The sequence below is a fragment of the Centroberyx affinis genome, unplaced genomic scaffold, assembly GCF_046629955.1.
Source record: "Centroberyx affinis isolate AG114_WGS23_722 - 3 ecotype Tasmania unplaced genomic scaffold, CSIRO-AGI_Caff_v1 ptg003356l_1, whole genome shotgun sequence".
Lineage (NCBI taxonomy): Eukaryota > Metazoa > Chordata > Actinopteri > Beryciformes > Berycidae > Centroberyx > Centroberyx affinis.
Window position 1 is genome coordinate 206,833 of NW_027281350.1, and position 27,734 is coordinate 234,566.

Consider the following 27,734-nt stretch of genomic DNA (forward strand, 5'->3'; position numbering starts at 1 on the left):
TCTGTGCTGATCATCACCATTGGATGCTTGGTGCTTTCTGGCACTGGCTTGAGGCAGGTAGTGAACTGTAGTGACAGTCCCACCTGCATGCTACAGTAACAGCTGAGATGGCAGGAAGAGTCCAGAAGGGCCTAAGTCGTACACTATCATCTGCTAGTGCACTTCGCTTCGGTCAGAAGCCACATCTGGGGCAAATTCAAATGAGGTCCAGCTTTAGCTTTACCCTTTAAAACACCACCAGCCTGCTCTTGCACTATTTTCAGATGCAACCCCTTCTCTTGTTCATATTGATACAAGAGCAGGAATCGTATTCTGAATTTGACGGCAAAGGGAAAGTGAGGTACTACACGTCAGATAAGAGGTGGTTACAATCCAAATCAACTGGAGCCAAATGAGTGTAGTAGTTTCATCGTGTTACAGCAAAGCTGCCTCAACTCTTAGCTCCACAGGTGGTTGGTTAGAGAAAGAGAGGCCTGCACTTGGTTTACAGCGGGCCACAGCTCAAAGCCTGTGCCTGGATTCCTGGCTATAGCCTCCCGGGGAGCCTCGGTTACGGTGAGGCTTGTAAGAGTCCTGGTAGGGGTCCTGGTAGTCCTCCTCCACCAGGGGGTAGTGGTCCCGGCTGTGCTGCGAGCCGGAGGAGAGGCGGTTGCGGTTCTTCCGTGCCCGTTCGTTGTGGTAGTTCTCATCGGCCGGCATCAGGCTGCGGCGCTCGACAGGTGAAAGGTCTGCTGTTGTGTGGTTGCTGTTTCGGTTTCTTTGGGCCTATCCGAAAATATAATCCCATTTAATATGTCACGCAAGACAAGCAAACAAATTGGGAAATGGTTTGCACAAGCATTGGGAAGTTTCAAATGAGATTTATGAGGAAATGTGATCTAATGTAAACATTTATTGATATTCTCAAGCAATATATTTAAGCATTAAATAGATGGGAAGGGCAATGTTATTGGTATAATGGTAAAGCCCTGAGGATTAGATCAGTGTGATTTAGGCTTCAGATAATCAACTCCAAAACCAGGACTGAACAGTTTAATTATGGTCTTGATCACATCTGATTACAGTTAATTACTGATGTGGAAATTAAAATGAAACTAGGTAGTTTTATGTCACACAGCTGAACGTCATGTTTTTACTGAAACTGTTGCACAGCAAGTCTGACAGGAAATAATTCATGCTTCTAATGTCATTTTAAATCAGTTATGAGGAACCCAGCTTTCACTTCACATATTTGTGAATTCCTCCTTGTCCACAAGGTTCATAAATGAGGAGTATGTATTTTAGAATGGTTGAATTTCATATACAGATAAACAACAAACATATGAACATCGTGATAAATGAGACTGGTTGTGAATGTAACTACCTGAGGTAAGGCAAAAAGATTGGGGCGTTTAATAAAACACAACTTGTTTCCATTTGAAGCCAGTCTGATAAATTCACCTGTATAGCAGCTGGATATGGGGATAGAGCGGTGGAGCCCAGGTTGCGTCCCAGCAGGGGGTTGAGCGGCGTACTGAGCGAGGTGTGTGTGGCGCGCCAGTACGCCTCCAGGTACTCCGCCAAGTGTTCACATGCATCTTCCAGCTGGTTCTCATCCAGGATAATATCAAACATCTCCTGAGGTGGGGAAGAGAGAGAGAAAAGTGAAGCTGCTGCTACCGCTGCACATGGATATCTTCTCCAATTTACACCCATGGCTGCTGCAGGAGGAAACTTAACAACTGAATGCTGGTTGCTTATCTTGATGAGGGCGCAGCGTTTTACAAGGTTTAAAGAGAGTAATCACTAAGATGAATCATACAGAAAAATAAAGTTTACTCACAGGAGGACACTGTGCTAGTTTGTCCGCTGCCACAAGCTGAACATTCAAGTGCTTGCTTTGAGATTTCCCTCTCGATTTGATCAGCCGCTGGAGGACCTGTGAGGACCATGCATACAAAAACATAGGATTATGTCTCCAATGATGATTAAACACCAACATCAAAGATGCACAACTTCAAATACAAGCCATAATGTGGGTGTGGGTGAATTATTGCACTCTGAACTTTAAGACTCAAGAGTATATATCCTGCCAATAGAGGGCAGCAATTGAAAGACCACCTCCCAGTGTTACAGGCCCTCAGTGTTACCTTAGGTGAGGACACTTTAACATGGACGATGATGGGTGCTAATGAGGTCTTGATGAGCTGTGCTGGGTGGTTGATGGTGTCAGCATCCAGCACCACCAGCTGTAGAGACCTGGCCAGCTCAAAGATCCTTTCTATCTCGCTCTGGACCTCCGCTACAAGAAGACAGCACAGACATTGTAAAGGGAAGCATTGTTTGACTGGCAATATATACATACTGTATATATCTGCCAGATTTAACCAAACAGCTGTATTCTCCACATCTACAAGACATGCACATCATTGAGTAAGACGATTCCTGTAGCTTTACCAAGGCTGGAGCGGGTGTTGGATCTCTCAATGATGGCCCTCTTACTGGGGTTGTTAAGTACTGACCTCTTGGCCAGAGATATGTCAGCTGTTACCCTTGTGATGGATATCCTGAAACAAAACAATAGAGTCAGAGTCATACAGAGAATGAAAACTGTATGATAAAGGTACAGTACAGTTCTCTGTCAAGCCATGGATGCTGCCTTGCTTTGACTGCTCACCTCCCATCAAACCTGTGTTTCAGGAAGTCAAACAGCGCCTTCTGCATCATATCTGTCACCTACATCAATGAATGGGGGCAAGGAACAGGAGATGAGATGAACAGAAGAGGAAGAGAAGGAGGGAGAAGAAGATCGATCAGTGAAAGAAATAGAGTAGGGAAGCAGGTAAAGGAGAGGACATAGTTACAGACAGGATATAAGCAAACAGATGGTGTTTGTAGAGCATTGTACAACATTGCCATCCTTACAGATCCATATGCTACAGGGCAGTGAACAAGTTGAAATCTCACTGAAAAGGCTGCAGAATGATCACTCTTATTCTTCACCCTGACACAGTCCATTCAGGCTGCCGCTGAGCCGGGTCTGTGAATTACACACTTGACCGAGCCATTTGTCTACAGCGGGCATGGCTTCTTTCCTCTTGGCTCTCCCCAGAACGAAACACCAGTTACATTAAATAAAGTGATTAAGAGCTACAATGAGAAGTGTCATAAAGACCAATGGACAGGTGATGAATTGGAGCAATCTCACACAGTCCAGTCTCCTGTACAGGCTTTGCTGATGAATATGAATGCCTGTCGGAAGCCTGGAAGCAGTGATGGAGGAGAGCTGTGTGTCAAAGTAGCCGGTTCTGTTGAAAAAGTGGATAGTTTTTCCATTGGTCTGAGGTGTTTCACTCTAGGCAGTGAATATCTACGTACATGCATAAGGCAAAGTACCGAGTGTCACTCTGATTATGTTAGAAGGAGCTAGATTGGCAGTGACAGTGGAATGACAGGGGCTTCATGTCCTTCCAGATGAAATGCAGAATAGTTGTCAGATGAAACGCAGAATAATTGTCAGATGATTTCTAGTTGTAGCACCCTTCACACACAATGGAACGTAAGTCTTATTAATTATCCTGCACAGAGTCAGAGCGACTGCATCCTCACTCTGTGCTGTTGGTACAAGGAATAGCACGAAACAACGCACAATCTGGTCATTCATAAGTTTTATAACGCATAGAACTATACTGCCTTCTGTTACTGATTCACCTCTACGGTGCCCAAAGAGAATAATAAAACAGTGAAGGCTGGTAGATGTGATTCATAGCCAAAATCTCAGTTCCTCCTGGGCATCCGTGTCGACTATGGAAACACGAAGTGCCATCTCGCCCTTCCTCTCCTTCCAAAACCTTCTAGTGCAGTATACATTATTTTCTATTTCTAATTTCAAACCATGTTCCACTTTTTCAGACTGACGTGGTTTACCCAGAAGGTTGTTGCCACGGCAACACCAGAACAGGAGATGAAGACTGCGATTCCATGACGACCGACTCCGAGCTCCCACCTCCCACCACCCCCTTGGCCTCCTTTATCGTTTGCCCTGTGGTTCCAATGGTAATTGATTATCAATGAGCGGTTTCATTTTTAAGGTTTCTGAGCATTTCAACTTTAGTGAGAAACGGCGCAGGCGGAGAGAGAGAGCCTATGACACGCGACATTGGGCATTAGTCAGCCTGGCCCATAATGGATGCATCCTCACCCACGGAAAATGATGTAAAAGAATGAGACTGCCAGTAAAAGTATATAAGTATAGACTCTAATTCTATTTCAATCAAATGAGGGCTCAACATCATAGGATGATAGTCTATAATTGTACATGCTGAAGCAAATCCACACTATTTAGAGTATCAGAGAGGGTCACAACAGTCGTCAACCATATCAACTATTATCAACCATAGAAAGATAGCACACAAAGAAAATGCAATACGACTACTCAAAAAAAGAGTCAGTTTGAATTCTGAATGCTCTGATGAAAGCTTCTCTTGACAAAATATGTGTATTGTTGTGTGTGTCTAAATCAGTAAGTGAAATGTGAGTTTTGTATCCAGTTATTTTTTCCCAAATTTTGAATGTGGTACCTCAATCTTTTTTGAGTAGTCATAATGGATTTTATTTTTCGGCTCAGCGCTCCACAAACAAGGATTCTACTGTGGAAATGCACTTCTCTGCCTCACACCGTAATAAAGAAAATGGATTTAAAAATATATACAAGTATCAAATTGGTTATAGAAAGCAGTCAGTTAAGTAATGCCAAAGGACGCGGAGATGAGGGTTCAAGTTGTATGTGAAAGAGCGGCTGAGTCAGACGGCTGGAGGAGCAGCAGGGTGTCCTACCTCATAGCCTTTCAGGGACGGTCCCACCAGGACAACTGGCCTCATGGAGGGTACCACGTCATACGGAGGGATGTGCTCGGCCTGACGTGGTGGACACACACACACACACACACACACACACACACACACACACAGAAACACCACAGCAATGAGCATCCACAAAGATGTCACCAAAACAAAACAAAAAACAGGATTTTGCTTATTACCACTTTAATACTGTCTTTTGACCAAGTGAGAAAACACAAGGGCATTGAAATTCATCACTTCATACACTTTTGAGAAAAAAAACACTGTAGCTGTAGCTCACTGACTCGGATGCACCAACCAATTAATTTAATGTAACCTATTATAGTTAAGCATGCTCAGGTTAAGATAGGCTGGATCAGTTTAACAGCAGCATTAAGCCTCTAAGTGAACGCTGGCAGGGCTGGACTGAAATCAGAGTGGACAGGTCTAAATGGTTTAACGGTGTGTTCAGTCATGTCTGCAGGACATACCCATGAAATTAATGAGGTTCAATCCAGGATCCAACTGAATATGCTCGAGTCCTGTGTACCTCAACTGAGATTCACAGTAAATATGGATGTGAATAGTACTGAAACAAATGGCAATATTGTTTCTAGATCTCTGTCTGGAGACTGTGCTGTTTGATGCTGTGTTGCCTGTTTTGTGCTTTTGTGGTTCATGTGTATTTTATCTATCTATTAGGTAGAATATGTGTTATTGTTATTACTGTATAAATATTCCAATTGTCCTGACACATTCCCTGCTACAACAGATAGCATGAGATGATGAGAAAATAAAGACATGGATCAGCTATGTGTGTGTTTTTGAAAAGGCTAAAAAAAATGCTCCAAAAATATAGGAAGTTGTATAGTTTTATTGAGAGTAAAAACTGCTTATTTCTAATGAGTGATAACCTTTATTACAAAAAGGATGAGTGTTTATTGTAGTGTTATTGGTACCAGTGGTTGCAATAAACAGTCTCCTTTAGTTCATTGATAAATTCCATTTCAATTTAGTATAACTGCTCCAAGAATGAAGCTTTTATGAACTTTTCTCTATAATCATCATCATCATCGTCATTATTATTATTATTATCATTATTGTTAGTAGTAGTAGTAGTAGTAGTAGCAGTAGTAGTAGTAGTGTATAAATGGTTATACTCACCACTTTCTGTTTCTGCTTCCCTGTAGAAGGAAGGAAAGACCAGATGAGTACATACTGGATGGGGACAGTGTCAAATCACATCAGACATTATATGGCGATCTCTCATGGCACACTCTGAACCTGAAGAAGGAGATGTTTCCTCCCTGACCTACATAGCCTCCTCTCTGCGGGACTAACCTGCAGAATTGGGGTTTGGCTTGAACGTGCCTGAGACCATTTCTCCGAGACTGGAAGAGGAATTCCCGCTGGACTTACTGCTACAATGAAACACCAAGAAGAGAGAACAGTGTTAATGTGGAACACGGGCAGACATCATCAATCAAACACCCATCCTCCTGGGGAAACGGGTCACTACTGCCTCTGTCTTCATGCTAATTGTGATATATTTAGCTTACAATAGAAAATAATAAGCAGCAGTATATGGTATTTCTTGGGTGTAAAAGGAACACATATTGTATCACAGTACCACAGAACCAGTATCTTAAAGTATATAGGATTAATATAGGATTTAATCAAGATGCATTGACTGCTTCAAGGTGAATATTTTGTCATGTTCATTGTACTGTAACTATCCTCCATATGCCATCACCTGAAACAACATCAGCAGTGTTATTTCACTCTAATATTATTGAGGCCAAGGCTGCTGATGAAAATGCCCTTTAGAATAGACAGCAAAGAGTAGAGCTGAGTGACTCAAGGCAGCAAATCAATAGATAGAAAAAGACCGCCTTGTTTCTGTCACCATTGTCAATGAAGAAAAATGATGACACATGGCAACTCAAATGTATTACTGGCTGAAAACGCATCGCCCCATCTGATGGAAAATTCTGCAGTGGCCAGGATCCAGGCACACCTATAGGGAGAGGTTGGACCACCAGACCCGACTTGGCTTTCATCCATCTAATCTCCTCCCCCGTCCACCAGCTCCTCCTGGCCCCATTCAGTTACAGTATATCTGTCCGTCAGCTGCCAATCTCCACTCACCCCTCAAACGGTTCTGTCTTCAACACCTATAATCCCTCCAACACTCCCTCCCTCCCATCACTCCCTCACCCCGGCTCCTGTCCTGTTCCCCCTCTCCTTACCCATGGAAGCGTCCTTTCTTCTGTTCCTGCTGGAGTCGGATGTTCTCCAGCTTCAGCGGGCTGGGGATGAAGCCGATGTCGCAGCCTTCCTTCACCAGACGGCCGATCCACCAGTCGTTGTTGTACTTCTGCGGGCCGATGAGAAAAAAAACACATCACAGTTTTGAAGAGTTTTACATGGGGACAGTCTATGAATGAAGGTAGAGACCCCCAAATAAACCTTAGAGATTATACTCCATATTATGAAAAATATTAGATTTCATTGATTAGAATTAGGTTAGAAACCCTTTAATGTTCTCAATGAGGCAATTTTTTTGTCCAGCATACACACACACATACACACACACACACACACACACACACACACATACAGGGGAATACATAGGCATTCAAGCTTTATACAAATATGAACATGTGTTTTTTTGTTTTTTTTTCAAGCTAATTTGGTGTAACTAAAATAATGTATAAAAGTAATATTCTGTCACAATTATAATCAACAGTCAAGATACCCAGTCGACTCTCATTCACCAATCATTCCCCAATTACTATAACACATAAAACAATATATAGGTTTTTTTTTTATTTTAATGCAAAATTAATACACCCATCTTATGTCATTATAAGGATTAAAAAGGATTGACTGTTCACATGGTCCAAGCTACTGCTACAGTCTATTAGATATATATTGGTAAATCCTATACAAATGCTAAAATATCCACTCTGATCTTCTACAGCAAAAAGAACACCCCTGCCCTGGTGATTAAAAACCAACCATACTGTACTGAGGTTTAGCGGTGCTGAGCGGTGCTTGAATTGTACCTCTTTGATGTGGAGGAAGTCCTTGGCATCAAAAGAGATGGCAGTGCTTGCCACAGGGACGTCCTCATCCAGGGCGCCGCAGTAGCTCACATTGGTCTTCACCGCAAAGGCCACCGCTTTAGTCTGTGAGATGGGAAATGCATTGCAAAAGCAATACAGTGTTCAAGTTTTGCGTCAAATTCTGAGTCACTGAATTAAAATATAACTCAAAACGCAACATGTCTTGTAGCTGCATTGCATTCTGGTCTATTGAGGCTACTGTCAGTGGAGATATTGGCCTCACTGCCTCTTCTACGATGGATTTCTCCCTGTATGATTGTTGAATGTTGTCAGTGCAAAATAATGATTTGATTCTGATCTTTGATTCTGAGGGATTGACATCAAAATAACTAAAAAAAATTCTGCTATTAAACTCGATGTACACCACCAAAATACACCACCAAACGACAAAATGGACCCAGAAATCCAAGGTACACCAGTAAGTGTTTTAGGGTGGATTTTTCCTTGAAGAGAGGTTTCAGCCTGACTTACTTATACTATAAATGTGACCAGTGTAAATCTCTGCATTAGGAAGGTTTATACAATCCAGCGGTAAAGTGTAGTCAGTAGAACTCTATCATGTGTTTGAATATGAATATGTGTGAGATGCAATATGCTGAATGTCACTCTATTGTACTGTTGCTCCCAGTGACACTAGGAGCCACTGGACACTTGACCGACCTTAGCCCTCTCCAGCTGGACAGTGGCCTGCTGCTCCCTCTCCTGCCGGCCGCCCTCCTTTTCCTCCTCCAGGGACACATCCGAGTCCGACGGTCGGCTTGTGTAGGAATCAGCTGAACCCTAGAGAGCAACAGGACACAACACGTCCGGTACTGCTGATACAACTGCAGGGCAACAACAACTCTCTCTAAGTGACACTGATTAAACCTGACATCAACGGGCTTAATCTTCAGAGAAATGATAAACCATTGTAATATGTGAAAATATCAATTACCCTGGCACTAGAGTGATTCTAGTGCTCCTGTCACGCTGTAATCTGATACATCCTATTCAAAACTAAATGCATTTAAATACAAAATAGTGCTAATAGATGCAGGACATTATGTGAGGCTGTGTTTCTTAAAAGCAGAGGCTGAGCATACTGAGTGGGAGGTTGCAAAGATCCAGGTGTGTGTGTGTGTGTGTATCCAAGGGGCTGCTGTCACATGACCGGTTGTATTCCTCTCCATACAGGATCAAAGACAGCCTGATTAAAGTTGACCAGCCGGCTGGGTGGCCGTGCTCAGAAAGACGGTGTTTTATTGTTTTTTTCTCTGTGAAAAGGGAAAGCCTGTCATTGTGATCACATTAGAAACGCCAAAGGCAGAGAGAGTACTGGGCTGTGGGGATGACAACAGGGACTCTGTATGTTTTGGATTAATAAATCCCAGCATTGCATTCAGTGACTGTAAAGAACAAAGCAACAAGAGTGACCAATCATCACACATATTGTCAATGTTCTGTAAAATCTTGTCCCCAAAAAGTCCACTTCAGGACTTCAAAAAACCTGAAAATTTCATATTGGCACACATCGCAATTAAGACATTTTTCTTTCGACCAAGAGATGTGAATATTTTCTTCACATTCCAATTACAGCAAGAAAAACTGGAGATTAGAGTTTTTTCAAGGAACTGACAATATTATAACTTCATAATATACAATATATAAAAACTGAATGCAAGCTAACAGCCATTACCCCAGGCTTGTGCTAGATCGCTCTTCCTCCTTGAAAGCATGACATTTCTCCCTAGAAAGGGCTGTGTGAAATAAGACCTGGGTGATAATGGAGATCAGCCCTAGTGTCGATAAAAGAGCTATTAGCTCAGAGTGGGCAGCACAAGGCAGGGAAATCATCTCTCTGATTAGACTGGTTAGACATTTTCAGATGGAGACAGATGCTTGAGTATTGTACGCTCCTGTGTAGCGTTGCTGAATAAGCCGCAGCCATTATCTTCAATGTGAGGTCAGATCCTGGAAGTAGTAGACATTATACACTTAGGTGAGAAAACAATGGAAATCTATATTTATGATGATGACAACTCAACATTATACAGTGCCACTGCTATACCTTATCATATAATGCCACAGTAATACTTGGAGAGTTATAAATAACAGTAGGTTTGAAGTGTTTTTGAGTAATAGCTTCGACTGCAACTGATAGAACAGGTTTTTATCTATTACTTTGCCATCAGATAGGGATTAAACAGTAAAATGACAACAAACAAATTCAACTTAAATGAATGTTAATCTTGAGCAAAGCCACAGTGAACATGTTTGTGTGTGTGTGTGTTTGTGTGTGTGTGTGTGTGTGTGTGTGTGTGTGTGTGTGTGTGTGTGTGTGTGTGTGTGTGTGTGTGTGTGTGTGTGTGTGTGTGTGCCCCGAGTCTCCTGGGACTCAGTGGGTGACTCTGCCCCTGCAGTTGGCCTCAGGCTGAATCAGTCTCATACCATCACTATCTAAGGAGCTGTCTCCCTCCTCCCTCCCTCCCTCCCTCCTTCCCTCCCTCACCCCTCATCCTTATTAGCAACGAGTCAGTGGCTGCTGGGTGTGAGGAGCAGTAAAAACGCCCACCCATTTAGTCGAGGCAGAGAAAGAGAGAGGCAGAGAGAGAGACAGAAAGATAGCAAGCGTGTGACTGACTTGCTGAGAAGAGCAAGAGAGGAGAGCGTCAAGACAGCGCCAACGTAATCAATAGCAACAGTGGATCCAGAACGGACACAGCTGGAGACACAGCCAGTCTCCCCACCGCATAGCTTTGCAAGGGAGTCAATACAGCAGCAGTGTGCTCCTCAAGCTCCAGCATCACATGCAGCCAGCCAGCCAGCCAGCCTGCTGTGAGGGGGCGGATGCTGAAGGGACGCTATTTCAGGCCTCCTGACGAAGGTGGCTGCAAGACAGCGGTGACGATCACACCCCATCCACAGCATGCAGCAGGGGCTTAAGCAAGCTCCACAAGGCCATAAGATATAGCTTCTTGTACCAGCCACTGGTAGCATGGTGAATGTGTCAGCGTGATGCAACCTACTCTCGAGAATGAGATGACAAGCAAGTTACACACTGGTCTTGTGTCAGCCCCTTCGAGTGGATTCCTGTACTGTAAACACTTTTGGAGATGATGTACCTTAAAATCTCAGTTTCCAAAATCTCCAAAATGTCAACTTCTGAGGAGCTAAGAAATACAGCTTAGAGTTAGCTTTATGGCAAAGCATTTTTGAGTTTATCCAAAGCGGTTTGAAAGGGTTTCATAAGCCCATGAGGTCAGAGAATTTTCTCAACCCATAGAGGACCATGTAATCCTTCAATTGATGTGAAAACGCCAATAGCGATATGCTACCCTTCTCCGATAATGTTGACCGTCAGCATGCTCACACTGTCCACATGCAACTATGATGCATGTGTGACCAGGCTGCAGCGTTGTTTTGGCTCTGAGGGATTCACCTTTGGCTGACCGGTATTGTAGCTGCTTGGTTTCCCATGTGGGAGATCTGGCCTCGGCTCCAATCTCTTAGAACACCGTGCAGCATCAGCACTGTGTGTGAAAAACTATTTAGTGGGCTGGTTATTCGAAGCTTCCTTGATTTACCAAAATGCTCAGCATAATGCAATAAAGATGCCATTTGGTAGATGATTTTATCTAGAGGACATGGAAATGAAAACCCATAACCATAATAAAAGGGTTTCAGGTGATGTAATGCATCCTCTGGAGGCCACAGCAGAGGTCAGCCTTTGGGCAATGCGTTCTCTCAACAGAATTGAATACACATGGTTCATTTCTGTGCTGTTTTTGACTGGGAACTGATTTCGCCATTTTGTGTTTAGATAATCAGTCAGCTTGTTGGGTAGCTGATCATAGTCACAATCTTCTTGTAAACACATCTGATTTGCGCAGTAATCTGTCTAAAAGATGCTAGTGTTAGTAGTGGCTAGTCTAGTACCTCTCTTTTTATTGCCCGATTGTTATATATTTAGCCATTATTTACATACAGCCAATTCTTCAGTCGACCTCCATGATGGTGCCAGATGTGGTTGCTAGGAGAATTGCGATGCAATTGCAAAGCCTCTTATACTCTCACTGCTTTACAGCAGAGTAACAACTACACTACATTAGCATTAACATTGGATGGCTTGGCCCCTAGACAGGGGAACAAGTAGCCCAGGGGACAGAGCCTCTGGGGCCTCTAATGCTCACCATCGCTCTGTAATACAGGTGCAGATGTATAGCCAAGTGTGTGTACAGAGCACACAGTAGCCCGCAGGCTGCTGGACCTACTGGCCCCTCCAGGATCAGGAGCCAACTGTCCCCCTCTGCTCTCTGACCAGGCTTTATCACGTGCCAGTGTGTTACATAAGGGGCGAGGCTGAATGATGAGAGCCACTATGGCCGCTGCTACTACTGTTACCACTACTGACATCAATATCCTATCCGATTCCTCGCGTTGCCTATTACCCACCTGTCTCCAGTCATCTATAATCCTCTATTTATCTGTCGGCCTGTCTGCTTTTATCTGTCATTTGATTTAAACATGTCTTTGTATCTCTGTCTCTCTATCTTTCTGCTTTTTCTTCAATTCTTCATGTACAAGCAAGATTGTGATATGTTAAGGCGATGATAAACACTCAATATTTTGAAGAAAGATAGAAGGGAAAATTTTGCCAACAATTACTTTCCTTCTACTTGTTTAAAATGGCCCAATAATTGTTGTCCATATAACAAGCAGTGCATGATGATTATGTAACTTGTAAAGTGTACTTTGATATGTTATCATGTAATAATGCTGAGGACAGCATAATACAATGGCCATGATGTATTCCATAACATAATAATGTCATAATTATTGACACTAGGGCATGTGATGCAACAGTGCAGAGAACTGGGAGGTATCATGTTGCTGTGTGTACCAGCCATTCACTTCTATGTAAACACTCACAGGCTCTGATATCGGTCTCCCACAGCAGACCAGCAGACAAAGTAATATATTCCCACTGCTTCCTTTCAGCTTTTCTCTCCCTATAAGCTCCGTTTTGACATTATAAAGTAAAATCAATAGGGCACTTTGCAGCTGACTACTCTCAACTGACAGCTGTTGCTGCGATGTGCAGTGTGCTGTGATGAAACTGGTGCAGCAGTTCTTTGAGACAAACCATTTCATCATTTGCCCTGAAAAAGAAATACAAAGAGAAGAGAGACATTTGAAATAGTGTGCAACTAATATGGGTTGGAACAACACTAAAATATATACATCAAAATTATATATATCTGCCTGGTCATGAATTTCAATTTAGTCACTTTCAATTCTTGATGCTTAAATTCAGCATCTCATCTGTATCATGTATGACTGTCATCTTTACACACCATCACAGCATACACAGAATCATGATTTGGGCTGGAAAAGGGACATCTCTCTCTCTCTCTCTCTCTCTCTCTCCCCCTCTCTCTCTCTCTCTCTCTCTCTCTCTCTCTCTCTCTCTCTCTCTCTCTCTCTCTCTCTCTCTCTGTCCAAGTGGCCACTGTGGATCCAGTATGTCTCCGCTCAGCTGTTGAAGCGTGAAGATCATGGAAGCGTTCCATCACTGACTAGACACATGGGGATGAATACGGGCTGCCAAGCGACATTTGTGAAGCCATCGCACTGATAGCAATAAAGACTGGGTTCATGACTGCTTCTCTCGGTTCTTAATCTTGATCTTGATTTTGTGTTTTAGCTGTTGCTATAACGCGTATCGTCATTGTCTCGTGAAAACCTTGCATCTTACACTGCAAAAACATATCCATCTGAACAAGTCATTTGGTGTAGTATTGAGCATTGATAGTATTGATCAAAATGTTGTTTGCCTCATAATAACTGAAAAAAAACCTTACAATATCTTGAAATAAGGCAGATCCACTAGCATCAAGATAAGATTGAAACAAGTTCATTTGCATTGGAAACAAGTGAAATTTTCTCAATCCATCGACAGAATTTTTCACTTGTTTTAAGAAAAAATATATTTTACAACACTACTAGAATAAACAACTGTTTAAGACAGATATTTGTGTATACAAAGAGGTGCACCTGCTATGTATTCTTCACCTTAAATAACACAGCAATTCAAATTCACATGTTTGGTGGCTTGAGTTTCAGCCTGTAGTGTTCCATCAGAGAGAGAAGGGGGGAGATGCTTTGTGCAGCTCCACCAGCTCATATCCAGCTCGTCAGGCCGGGTGGATCGGCAGCCAGCTGGTTTACGTTGCCCTTCCTGCAGACTCAGCCATACGGGGTGAAAAACTGGGCCTCAGCACAAATGTTTACCTAACAGATGATGGCACAGTCTGTTGCCCCCATGGACGCTGCCAGATACTCCACTCAACACACACCATTAACACCATCCATCCACACGGGGCAGGGTGATACGTTATAGCCGTGCTAGAGGTTGGACCTTGTTAGCTTTCTGAAGAGAATCCATCTGTATGTTTCATAACAGTTGAAGAAGTCAGATCTTCTTAAATAGAAATTCGTATTTAAATTGAGAATCCTTCATAGGAAATGTGATTTAACAGATGATGACCATTGCTCGCATAAATATTACTGAAGCAGGTTTAAATGAATTCAAATCTTCCATGGGAAAGAAAAAGAAGAGTGATGATAACAATGATGATGATGATGATGATGATGTATGTACATAATGTACACACACACGCAGACACACACACAAAATCTGTTGTGCTTATACCTTGCGTTATAGCCGACATTATGCACTCACACACACACACATGCACACACACATGGACAAATGGGGTAAAGCTCATGGGACCAGGAAACATGCTTACAAAGGGCTGCTTGATATGTGGACTAAGGCATGATGTATTGCTTTAAATTCTGCCCTATTCACCATTTTCTTCTCCTGGAATAGCGCTTCCCTTTGCACAACCATCTCCTCCAATTACCATCCTGAGCCACTTTCACAGAAGAACGGGTATTTTGCATTGTTGCGTTCTCTCTCTCGTGAACGGCCCTATACATGCCACAAGGAACGCTCATACAGAGAGAGAGAGGTGTGTGTCTGATAGAGTCAGTGTTATCTCTGTGACATGGTCAGTAGCAGGCTTTGCCATCGCCTCTATATGCAACCCAGATGACTATTTAGATGTATCCTGCAGGCCAGTCAACACTGAGTAAATGACATGCTTGACTGAAGGCAGGGACATAGTGAACTGTCAATTTATATCATGAAAAACACAGAGAAAGAAAATATAGACTATTGTTTCTCCATAGATGGGGACACCAGCGACCAAATTGCTGCATTTATGCTATAAAACCACTGTGAATTCCAGCATGCTATGAACGCCTGAACAACTGAATAGAACAGGGCAACAAGAAGACTGAATGTGGAGTATGGAAATATTGTGGAAACCCTACTACATGGCTTGAATGAAAAACCACTACAAACGCATATCAATAATTTCATTAAAATGAATGGCAAAACGTGCATCAGAAGATGTGAACAGCAGTAAGTCTTTGAAATCAACCTGCCAAGCTGTAAGGTGAGGATTAATGCCTTTGTCCAGGGTTTCCAGGCGCCTGTGCTAACGATCCATTCAGAGCCATGGGAGTCTTTTCCTTTGATACAAATAACTGTTATTTACTGCCTCATTACAAATTAAATCTATAACTAGGGGACTGGGGAGGAAGCCACATGAGGACACCACACCTTAGGCCTTCGCAGACTAGCTCTCGCTTTATGTTTCATTATTCAAAATAACGAAGAACCTTTCTGGAAATAGAAGCTTCTTTCGTGATTTATCTGGTTTTCTGCATTGTACCGCTGTGCTTTCTTGTGCTGAGAGACTTGGATTCTACTTAGAAACAAGCAGACAAAAGGCAAACGTACATTACAAATTTGATCTCTGCCGCTACATTTGCTGCTTGAGATGCGAGCAACAAGGATGACATCATTTAACACCTCTTGTTTTACAGGAGGGGCGAGAGAAGAATTCAGAGCATGAGGCACTTTAAAACACACAAACACACAAGCAACAACCCCGCCACCCGACCTCTTCCCCTCTTCTCTCTCTCTCTCTTTCACGCACGCACGCACAATTATGCACACACACACACACACACACACACACACACACAACGACTGGGATGCGAATGAGGTTATTATCTCGGAGTGTCAAGTGGCCAGACTTGAGTCCATCGCGCCACACTCAAGCCTTATCTCTCCAGACGCCAGCGCTCGCTCTGTTCCCCCATCTTCATCCCTCTCCTGCCTCCCCTGACCTCCGGCCCTATCTGATCCTGCTGAGGCTAAAAGCATTCACACTCCATTATGTGCACCGGTCACACCATCGGGGGTGGCAGTAGCATAGAGGTTAGAGGAGCGGGTTTGTGACTGGAAGGTCACTGGTTTGAACCCCTATAGACTAGCAAGGCACTTTACCTCCAATTTCTCTGTTTTACACTTTTCACTAAGCAGGTGGGAGGCAAAAATACACATCCATGGACACAGTGCCATCAAACCCTGTGTGTAGCCTGTAGCACCTTCACAGGAAATCAACTAGAAATGAGTCACACAAGCGTCTAAGATAGCATGCAGGTCATCCAGTAGCCACAAGCTGCAGATTTCAGGAGGCTCGCTCCATTCGTCCCCCCCCCGCCCCTTACCTTAGAAGTCCCTGGACTAAGTCTCACTTCCTAAAAAGCCGGACACTCGCAGGCTAATGACAAGTGCTGATAGTAAACCGCAAGGCCACTAAAGAGCTCTAAAGATGTTCTGTGTAGTGCTGCCAATACAGCAGCAGAGGTGGAACATTGTGGGACAGCGCAACGTTGACACTAGGCACGTACAGATTTTGTAAGCTTGTATTTACTGACTCTGAAATTTTAAATTGAAATGGAAACCTGCAGTCTGTTTGGCAATGAAAGAGAGAGAGTGAATGCACTGTTATTTCTTAATAGGCTGGAAAATACCTAAAAAAAAAGTTTCAATAATAGACTTTTAAGGAAAATCCACTTCCTGAATAGACTGACATGAAAGTGAACAGTACCCAGCCTTATCAATTATTCAAACCCATAATCATGGAATAATACCACATGATGACTACAATAGCTGAGACAAAAAGAAAGCAGATGCTGGTTTTAGACCGTGCTGTAGCTGTAGTCTATGAAATATGAGAAGCATATTTCAGTTTATTGCTGATATTCATTGAGACAAACCAGCCTAAAAAATACCAGATCTCTGATTTAACTAGATTACAGAGATGAGAGAATTAGAGAATCTCAAAGCAAGAGGATTAAAGACTCTTGCTTTGTTAGTATTACAACAGAACCTATGCTCACTAAATATTATGCGTATGACAGGATGTGTGAAACATTCCCCCAAAGCCCTGATCTTCAAAAGTGAGCCAGGAAGTCAGATGGAGTCAGGCAGAGAGGTCTTGACAGATCCTGGCTCAGTAGGACTCCTCACCTCACCATCCCTCCTCCTCCTCCTCCTCCTCTCTTCCCTCTCCTCTCCTCCACCCAGCAGCTCTTACCTTTTATTGCCTTTGTAAGCATTTTTCTGCTGCTCCAACACAGATTTCTCCCGCTGATGCCCATTGCACATCAATATAAATCTAGGCCTCTCTGTAGCAATAGTAGCGTGTGTGTGTCTGTGTGTGTGTGTGTGTGTGTGTGTGTGTGTGTGTGTGTGTGCGCGTGTGTGCAAGCACTTGTTCGAGGGTGAGAATTCACACAGAATAACAGGCAAATTATATCTCTCTGAGGCACACGTTCTAGTCTTGTGTGAAAGTCACACTTGGATGCAATGGAGCAACAGAGTGTACGTAGTACAGCTGGCCATACTGTATATGCATCAGCTGACACTGTTGGTCTTACCAATGGACCTTAACAATATACAATGTCATTGATGAAGGGAGAGAAAAAAAAGAAGTGAGAAAAACACAAATGAAGCCACAGAGACAAATGGTCCTCTCTGCTATTGGCATGGAATAAGTGAGAATACATCAAAGATAGTGCTGAGAATCGCTCCGGCTGCTAAACACACACACATAAATACATAAATACACACACACACACACACACACACACACACACAGTGTTACAGCATGCATATTGGCTAATCAACGGCGAGATGGCAGAGCAACCCTGCCCAGATCGACGGATGCTCAGTGAGATGGAAGGAGAAGAGCTTCCTCTGGCTTGTTTCCCCTCAGTGGTGTCAATAAGGAAACTGTACAGTCTGGATGATAGAGGAGCAGTTGACAATGTACTGAGACACACCAGAGATTTGAGGCTCTCTCTCTGTTTCTGTCTCTCTTTCTCCAACACACACACACACACACCCTTCCCCCAGCCTCTTCTAACTCCCCGGAAAAGACATGCAACCTAGTCTCAATGCCTTCTGTGGGTATTTGTGTAAGGGTCTGAGAGTGTGAGCATGCACACACACTCAACCCTGATGTATGTTAGGCGCCTCACACACATGACACAATAGAAAAGCATGGCTAAAAAGTGTTTCACACCCCTCCGCCCTCCACTCACCACCTCCGAGTCTTCGAATCCATGTAGGTACAAATTATCGTACATGGAGGAGTGGAATTCCAAGAAGCGCAAAAACGGGGTAAAAACAGAAAGGATCGGCGATCAAGCAGCTCCAGAGAGGATGGATGGTGAGGAGGGGGAGTGACAGCCCAGTCCCCTTCTCCACATGAAGGTAGACAGAGCAACCACACCACACCGGAGCAGCGGATGGGTGGGGAAGAAAAAAAAAGAAGGTGGAGCCCTCTGTTTTCCTGACGGTAAATTGGATATTATTGCCCCCGAGCCTAGCGAGTGTTGATTCCCATTATAGGGCAGCCTGGTTGTCCCCAGAGGCAGAGCAGACCTGGCATTTTATCTGCCTTCCAAGCACCAGAGCGCAGGAGCCAATCCCTTCCTCCAGCACTGACTGATGACAGAGGTGGGATGCAGCCTGCTGATTGGCCGGCGGACGCTCCAGTCAGCTCGGCTGGCTGTGAATAAGGAAGAGGAGAGGAAACAGAGGCAGCGGAGGGAGAGAGAGAGAGAGGGGGGTCTGCAGATTGAGAGCGGTGTTAACCAGCACTCTCTTCTCTATGGCCCTCAGTGTTACCGGTTTGTGTGTGTGTGTGTGTGTGAGTGTCTGCAGCCGTGTGTGTGTGTGTGTGTAAGATGATCTCCTGACCTAAACACCCAGTTTCAACACATAATTCACACACGCAGCATCCCAGGAAAGGTGAAGGGCTGAGCGATGATACATAAAATGGGAGCTTGACTCGGTGTTATCGAGCCGGGCCGCTGTTACAACACAGAGGGTTTGTGTCATTACAGCTTCATGAACGCACTGGGGCCATAAAATAACCGTCAGTCTACACATGTCTGCTCCACGGGGGATTGGTCGTAAATAAAGGGAGTGCCCAGCCGGGTCAAGAAGAGAAACTGTAGATCAGGTCTTTGAGTTGATTCATCGAAGGATTTCATCACAACACCATTTATGAGCAGTGTTGGATGCATGCACAGAGGAATGGAGAAATTATGAAGCTATTGCATTTTATATTGTTCCAATCAGTATGAAAAATCTGTTTAACCAAATCAATGTCAAACACACAGTTGCATCCTAGACAACATGTGCCAAAGCCCCTTAAAATCTCATGAGAACTAAGTGATTTCCCCTCAAATTATAGCAATCCAATTTAATTTGATAGTTCTGAGGATTTGCCTTAAATTCTTACAAGACATTAGAGTTCAGACTTCATTCATTAACACAGCTGCAAATGATAAAAGAATGATAGAATAGAAAGTCACAGATTGGGTAGGTGAGATTTCTAAAAAAAATCCAATGGACTTTAAACGGTTACCTCAAAAGAAATAAACAAAGATAAATTTGAGCTCACGGACAAAAAGGCAACTGAATTAGGTAACAGAAGCAAAATGACAGGACTCAACAAGGAGGAAAATGGTCAAACAAAAGCAAATTAATTTATTAAGTAAATATAGTAAAATATGTGAAAACAATTAGATGTCCATTTCATCCCTAATAGTATCCAATCAAGTGATATTGGAAGAGAATCAGAGAATCTAGTCTCCAAGTCTCCTTTTTTTGCAACAGTGCAACACCACCCTCTTCTGACTGGCTGTATTACAGCAGATACACCTGCTCTTAACAGATAGGCATCTTCATTAGTCCTGACACAGTTTTCTTTTTTCTTCCTTTTAACAGGCACCACTCAGGAAACCTTATGGTTTAATTATCGTTAGTTGATTTTTGGGTCAGTGGTTAAGGTTAGGGTTAGGTTAAGGTTTGGTAAGGGTTAGGTTTAGGCAAGTAGTGGTTATGGTTATGGTTAGGGTAAGTCTCCAGGAAATGAATGTAAGTCTATGTAAATACCCCAAAAGTGACATAAGTAAGTGTGTGTGTGTGTGTGTGTGTGTGTGTGTGTGTGTGTGTGATTTTAAACTAACCAAGAGATTCTTACAGCTTTAAATCATATGAGTATGCAAAAAGCCCTGCACCTAATTCAGCTCAGACCTCAAACATATATTTAGAGATGTAAAAGGACAAATAATAAGAAAGAAAGAAATTAAGAAAGAAAGAAAGAAAGAAAGAAAGAAAGATAGAAGTTGGGTGCTTTCCAGTCATATCTGGAGCAGGCAGCAGAGGGCAGCAGAGGTCTGAGGGTCTTCCCACACCACAGTGGATACGGCTGTATGGTTTTGTGAAGCTTTGAACAGGTGAGGAACTCAGCCTTATTTGAGGTTGCACTAACTGAAACTCATGACATTCAGTACAATATGCCATCTGGTGGAAGCTGTTACTGCCATACTCTACCTGCTGAGCGACAGAACCACACTCTGCTGCACTGTCACTCATCCAGTTACAGGAAAGTGACTCTGAAGACAGACAAAATCCAGACATGATGTCATTAGATGCCTCTCTGTCTGTACTTTAATCTAATTTAAAGTAATAATCTGCAACATTTTCATATTAACAAATGTCCTTTTTGCTACTCTCTGTTGCTGAATGATTTAACACAACGGTGATTCAACCTATAGCCAGTTCATGAAAGCTTTTACATTTGCTGTTCTAAACACCTGGTGTTGGGTTTTTCCTGCTAAAACCCCCCTGGTGCACAGGAAGTGATGCGTTTTAGCAGCAGCAACAGCGGTTTGTTTGGAATAAACAGAAGAAGAACTGGGTAGTTATCATGAGCAGCAATAGCCACCATGGTTGAACAGACAAAGAAAAGAGCGCCACCTACAGAAACTCAAACTGCATCAACAGAAACTCCAAGGAAACAGACGTCACAGTACTGGACACACTGTTTGATTGACAGGTGATCTCTGGGAAGAGCAGTGCAGAAACACCACAGCAATGAGCGCTGAGCACCAAAGATCACCAAAAATCTTGCATATTACTACTTTAATGAGGCATATCATCGGAACAATCAAGGGATTTGAATGCTGATTCATTTATGCATTTGGAGTAGCTTATTCCATCCCTTCTCATTCGGTTGGTCTCAATTCAGATTTGTGATGTTTCCAGAAGAATTACACTGTTCATGAGGGAAAAAGGCTATTGTGAGTGAGGTCTCCAGAGGCTAATGATAGACTCATGAGGGACTGGTGAGGTATGAGGAGGGGGGGGGTCGGGGAGGGGGTCGGAGAGCAGCGGTCAGGCCCCACCAAGCGATTCACGAATGAAAGGCTGCTGAGTCGAGCCATGCGACCTACATAAGAGGGATTAGCAGTGTGAAGCAGCCCCCTTCCTTATCACTTCGCTGGCTGCAGACTGAAAAAATTAGGTTAAACGGATGTCTTTGTTTAACGCATTGTGATGCAGAAACGCTATTAAATTTTCCGGAAGGAAGCAGTGGCATCTTAAAGCCCCTGCCATCCCAAAATGAGATTATAGAAAAGTCTGTCGGCCTTACAATTATACTTACAGTCAGATTTGCATTTCAGGACAGGAGGGGAATTTAACCTTGGTGACCCAGGAAGTGAATATGGGATAACAATTTTGAAAAGAGGCATTCAATTCTGTTCAATTCATTTTCTGGTCAGGCTTTTTCTTAGCAGACAGGACCATGGAAAAGACTGAATAGCCTCTGCATCCCATTACACCACTATTATACTGTGCAAGATTCATAATGATTGGCTGAATTTCTTATTGATTTCTGATGCACCTGGATCACAGCTTAATAAAATCCACCACAGATGAGTTGGATTGTTACGGGATGATTTGCCCGTGCTACTTCGCGGTTGTTAGCGGTGGATTATTCCTCCTGGCAGCAAACATCTGGCAGGTTCCAACATCCTCTTATCATGAGGTTGAGTCAGAGGGCGTTCACGCACGTTCAGCCATCCAATCACCATGCGAGCAGCGAAACAGCTGTCCCAGAAGGAGGCTGACATGGACGGTCAACAACACACCATCACCATCAAAATCAGCTTTCTACCAGTACCTCTCTTTGACAGAATCATTCTATCTGCTCACACTGAGTGTCAGTATCTTGAAACAATCAGAATAAGGCAAAATCACTGCACTGCAATCAACAAAACGACACTTGAGTCTACAAAATCCTTGAAACAAGTTAATTTGCATTGGAAACAAGTGAAGTTATAACACCATTGGCAGATTTTAAGAAAAGAAGAAGAAAATTACGATTTCAGGACTTAAGAGGAAGATTTTTTTGCAGTTGAGCCTCTCTTGTGACTCAGCATTTCAGCCATATCTGCTCTAATCTATTCTGTCTCTTTCTTATTATTTCACTGCCTAACATGCGGAATAGTGTGTTACTTCAAACTGATCACTGTATGTAATTCTCTCTTTAATCTTTCCTCTCTTTCCTTAAAAACCTGCTGTTTTCTCATGCTCACCACCCACCTTCCTCTGCTTTAAGTGACATGCTGCTTGAGGTCAGTTAACTCTGCTCCACTTCAAACCTCTTCTCACTGCACATCCAGACAGGAGGAGGTGAACACAGACTCCTGCCTCTTGTCTCCTCGCACGCGGCCCCTTCTGCTTCCTTTTCTTTTGAAAAGACAGATCCGTGTGAGGTCATCCAAGAGACTCTCACTATTTGCCATGCTCATCCTCCCATAACCTTAATACTCAGAGTCAATCTGCAGAAAGTCCACCCACTGGAAACATTCACTTTACACTCCCTAGTGTAAAGTGACAACGGCCCTTCCATCCAGGCTTGTGTCATTTGTCACATAAGCAACGACTACAAATGATTTCAAAGTACAGAATTGATATAAGAATCTATAATAGAGATGTAAATGACTGCTAACATAACTCAAGTGTTTTCAAAGTCCTTGCTAGCGGAGGAGGCTGAACAATTCAGGTAAATTGGCTGGGGAAGAGGAAAAGGCGTGGGTTTCTTCTCAGCTTTCTCTATTGTTCCTTCCTGAGAGGGCATACAGTGGAAATCATACTTTCAGCTGAGCAGGAGGAGCGATTGCCTGCCAATCAACCTGCTGGGCTTGACCCCTGTTGGTTGAAGGATGGCTGTTACTATGGATACGCAAGGGAATCAGAGAGAGCCCACTGCTGGCAACTGGCAACGACACAAAACACAGTGTGTTTGTTAGAGAGAGAGAGAGTAAGAAATCTGTGTGTGTGTGTGTGTGAGAGACGGAGAAAGAGAGTGTGCAGGAGTGTGTGTGTGTGTGTGTACGGCTCTTTCTTTTTCTCTCTTTGGAGTATATCTTAATGAGCGCTCCCTGATGTATATTTCCTCCTCGCAACACGGTGAGCCACATAATTTCCATTCTGATTCCCTGCAGTGGGTGCTACATAATTAACGAGCGATGTCAACAGGCTGAGCATAAACTGCGGTGCTGTGATACAGCGTGTTGGCGATTTCAGAGTAAAGCCATCAACTCTAAATGGTTGTACAGAACGTCCTCGTCTGGTGTCAAGTTGGGTTTATCATGTGGGTGAAGTTGAATGCAAAACTTGTCTGAATCCGGTCTAAAACACCACAACACTCCAAGTACTCACACAAGAAATTCCCCATGTATAGACTGACCTACATGTTATGGAAAGCAGAATGCCTTTGCAGCAAAATATCGCGGTCAAAGATCGCAGCTCTTGATAATATCATCAATCATATCTGTAGAATAAACCTCTCTTATGCAAATGAATTGGCTAATAGATTTTGAAAGGCTGCACACGTGTTTTCTTAGTATGTTCACATCAAAAAAGCCCTCCGCTCTGATTTGTTTTGATGTGCTCACCTACAGCGGGCACGTGGTGTTAGTGGGCCGGCACGTGATGGAGAGAGAGAGAGAGAGAGGAAGATAGAGAGAGGAAGAGAGTGTGGAACAAAAGGCAGCCAATGACAAAGTGTCCTTGTGCGGCCTCAGCTTCCTCGGTGACTTGTTAGCTGGGATGTCATAGTCCGGCGTTAACTTCCCCGTTTCTGTGTTACGGGACACTCACTTAACACAGGAAGCCCATTTGAATTTGTTTTACAGTGGCGAACATGTGTTCATGCAGCCCTGCCTCACCCCGTCCATATGAATTAAACATGGCTGGCAGGGGCCTCAGGAGCGGCCGAGCAGCCTCGATTCCCCAGTTGATACAAATCAAGGCCATTGATTCCCCAAACAACAGCAGCGGCCAAGAGCTCCTGTCTTGGCAGCGTCTGTTGTCACTGTGCTCTAGTTCATTTTTCACTTGACATTAGAGCCTAACTCTACTGTCAAACTCCGGTGTCACAAACTGTGTCAAACTCCACCACAGAGCGTAGCTATATACATGGGTTCAGAAACTGCCGGTGGTTTAGTAGTGCAGAAGACCAGTAAACTTCTCAAGCCTGTGTTTTACAGTTCTCAACAAGTAAATTAGGAGAGGCGATGGGACAATATATCGAAATTCAATATATCACAATACAAAAATGTGACAATACATCGTGGGGCAGAAAAATGAATCTTGATAATAGCTACATTTTATTCTTCTGTAGTAATCACAAATGAGACGGCTTGACCACCACAATTTCACAAGCTCGCCATCCAAATTCTATTATTTGCATTTTGTAATGACATTTTTAAATTGTTGTTTACATTCGAGCAAGACAATGCCATCGCTACAAAAAGATTTGTGTCTCAGAAATAAACATAAATCTGCCCAGTCATACTTTGTCATTGAACTTTTATGTATTACATCATATCGTAGTTATATTGAATCATGAACCCTGTATCGTGTGTATTGAATCGTATTGTGAGATAAGAATATCGTCCCATCCTTAATTAGGAGTTACAAAACCCACCTCTGCTCACAATCCTCCTGGTCTACCTGTCAATATTGGGACTGGGCCAGACTAATACATGGACTTGACTGAGTGTTTTGTGAGACTGATGGAATGGGAAGGTCCTACCTGTCTGAGGATGAAGCTGGTGGAGGTGGTGCTGCCGTCGGACCGCTTCAGCCGGCTGCGTCTGGAGTAGGTCCCTCTGTTGGCCTGGTGAGGGCAAAGCACACACACACACACACACACACAGACACACACACACACACACACAACAGGGATGAAATTCTCTCTTTCGCGTTCTGTCTTTGCCACTGTCTCCGTCTCTGTTTCACCTTCTCTCTATTTATCACTCTCTAAGTTTGACACTCTTTCACACTACCTTTCAAACACACACATACACACACACACACACACACACACACACACACACAATTGCAGTGCAACAAGGGCACCTTCCCCTCCAGCAACCTCTCGTCTTGCTGCCTCTCATCCTCAGAGATGACCTTATTATATGAAGTCAATCTCCAACTGCATCATCAGACTGTGGTGAAGTGCTTTTGCATGACCACTTATAGATTCACCTTCTCTGACTCATATTTACACTTAGCCTATGTGTTCCGATGCCTGAGGAGTGGATGGGTATAGGGAATAATTAGGCCTTTCTAACCCCGCACTATAATGTGGCATCCTGTGACATTGGAAAGGGCGTCTGGGGGCAGTAAGAGTGTTTTCTATCCTGCAATAATCTGCCTTCCAATCTGCATCTTAGATCTGAGGCAGCCGGCTGGGGATAATGCTTCTTTTCCAGGAAAGATACAACTAAAAACTTTTAGAATGTGGAAAGAATTGCAAAAGGACATGAGGTAATGCAATCCCTACTCCCTAAAGAGAGAGAGAGAGTTTGTATGCATCTATGGACAATGATATCTAAATCTGCTGCAGAAAAACTATAATGAAGGCCCAGTAGCAAATGCTGAAATCAGTTTCTTGTCCAGAAAAGTGACTTGGGCTGCGTCATACAGGCTCCATTTAAATGGAAGTTCCATCTAAAAATGATAAATAATTAAGCACCCCATTTCATTTCTATTTAAATAAATCAAATTCTCACCGTGCTGCAGACCTGTGCCCCTTTTTTGATTAATGACACCTTATGGGGCCATTAGGAGTGATGAAAAATGCAGAGAATGCTTCAGCTAAATAGAGAAGTGCATACTGGGTGATTTCTCATAAAAAAAGGCAATTTCTATTCAATTTCTATTTGAAGTACGTCAGACACAAGGGCGGACAAACACAATTTTGACTTTTTTTGACTGAGAAGAGAAGAGAAGAGAAGAGAAGAGACCTTGACAAACAAAATCACTATAATATTCCTACAATATGGAAATATATAGGGAAAGTGTATCTATGGTGCTCAATAGTCAGTTTATAGTGACCTTATCGTACCTGATATGGCATTTTTATGGCGTTCCTATAATATTCCAATAAGGGAACTATAGGACTTGCAGTTTTCCTGTGATATTTGTAGCCTATAGTAGAAGAGAAGAGAAGAGAAGAGAAGAGAAGAGAAGAGAAGAGAAGAGAAGAGAAGAGAAGAGAAGAGAAGAGGAGCCTCGGTTATTACCTGGAAGACAGGCTTCTGCGGCCCGTCGCCTATCCCGTGTCGGGTGTAGATGTGGCGGGACATCTCCGCCAGTTCATCGGTCCAGGGGGGAGGCTGCCGCTCCGTCCCGCTCCACTGGAACTGCTGCTGCTCCGGTGGCGGACAGTGGACTGCCGGCTCCAGCTTTGCTCCGGTCGCTTCACGCCAACTTCAGAAGAAAACCGCTCTAAAATGCAGCTTTGACCGCGGTGTGGATGCTGTCCTGCTCACTGAGGCTGCACACCGAAACCTGTGTGTAGTCAGTGCGGCTGCCGCGGTACTGATGCGCTCCCCCTCCCCCCTCTCATCCCCCTGTCCAGTTGTGTTGTGCCGCCTTCAGGTGCTGACGGAAATCTCGAAACTGCAACGCGAGCTGCACATGAACGACACAACAAAATGGAAAACACGTCGGACTTGGAATGAATGAGACGTTCAGTGGCTTCGTTCCTCATAATGAGAGTATGAGCTTAACCGGGGGTTACTCTAATACAGTTGTGATGTTTACATGTGTGACGCCAAACCGGGTGTGAATAGTTTAGGACTTAATATTGTATGTTTCTATTACAACTCTTTGTTTGACTTTTCAGTGTCACACATTTTTTGTTTGTAGTACATTAACTATACTTTGTTACAACGATCATTTTACTATTATCTACGATTAAAACGCACTTGAATGCACTGATTAGTCGTATTTGCTCACTTGCAAATATCAGAAATCGGAGCTTTCCCATGAAGGCAGCATAAGCTCTCCTCTCTCCCCCACTGCTCAGGTTTATTGACGGAGCTCTTTCTCCCTCACTGCGCCAGCATCCCTCTCTGATGTGCTGTTAGACCTTTCTTGGCACTTGCTTGGGAGTTTAGAGCCAATTCATCGCACTCTTATGCTATTCTCCCTTACATAAAAGA

At 43.4% G+C, this 27,734-nt stretch overlaps 1 protein-coding gene across 7 annotated transcripts; it reads right to left on the bottom strand.

Moving 5' to 3' along the window:
* Nucleotides 1-501: 501 nt before the first annotated feature.
* cacnb4a (calcium channel, voltage-dependent, beta 4a subunit) lies at nt 502-26,873 on the bottom strand. 7 transcript variants are annotated; one of them, XM_071538857.1, is made up of 14 exons: nt 26,811-26,873; nt 25,316-25,399; nt 8,610-8,729; nt 7,890-8,012; nt 7,071-7,198; nt 6,193-6,239; nt 5,986-6,005; nt 4,816-4,896; nt 2,657-2,715; nt 2,437-2,546; nt 2,130-2,281; nt 1,823-1,918; nt 1,441-1,617; nt 502-765 (listed from the first exon to the last, which is right to left on the bottom strand). In XM_071538857.1, exons 1-14 carry the CDS (start codon nt 26,871-26,873, stop codon nt 502-504), a joined length of 1,524 nt encoding a protein of 507 aa, XP_071394958.1. The 7 variants fall into 7 exon arrangements, with proteins under 7 accessions (XP_071394958.1, XP_071394957.1, XP_071394956.1 ...); XM_071538856.1 differs by having other exon boundaries at nt 6,163-6,239; XM_071538855.1 differs by having other exon boundaries at nt 6,163-6,242.
* Nucleotides 26,874-27,734: the final 861 nt, after the last annotated feature.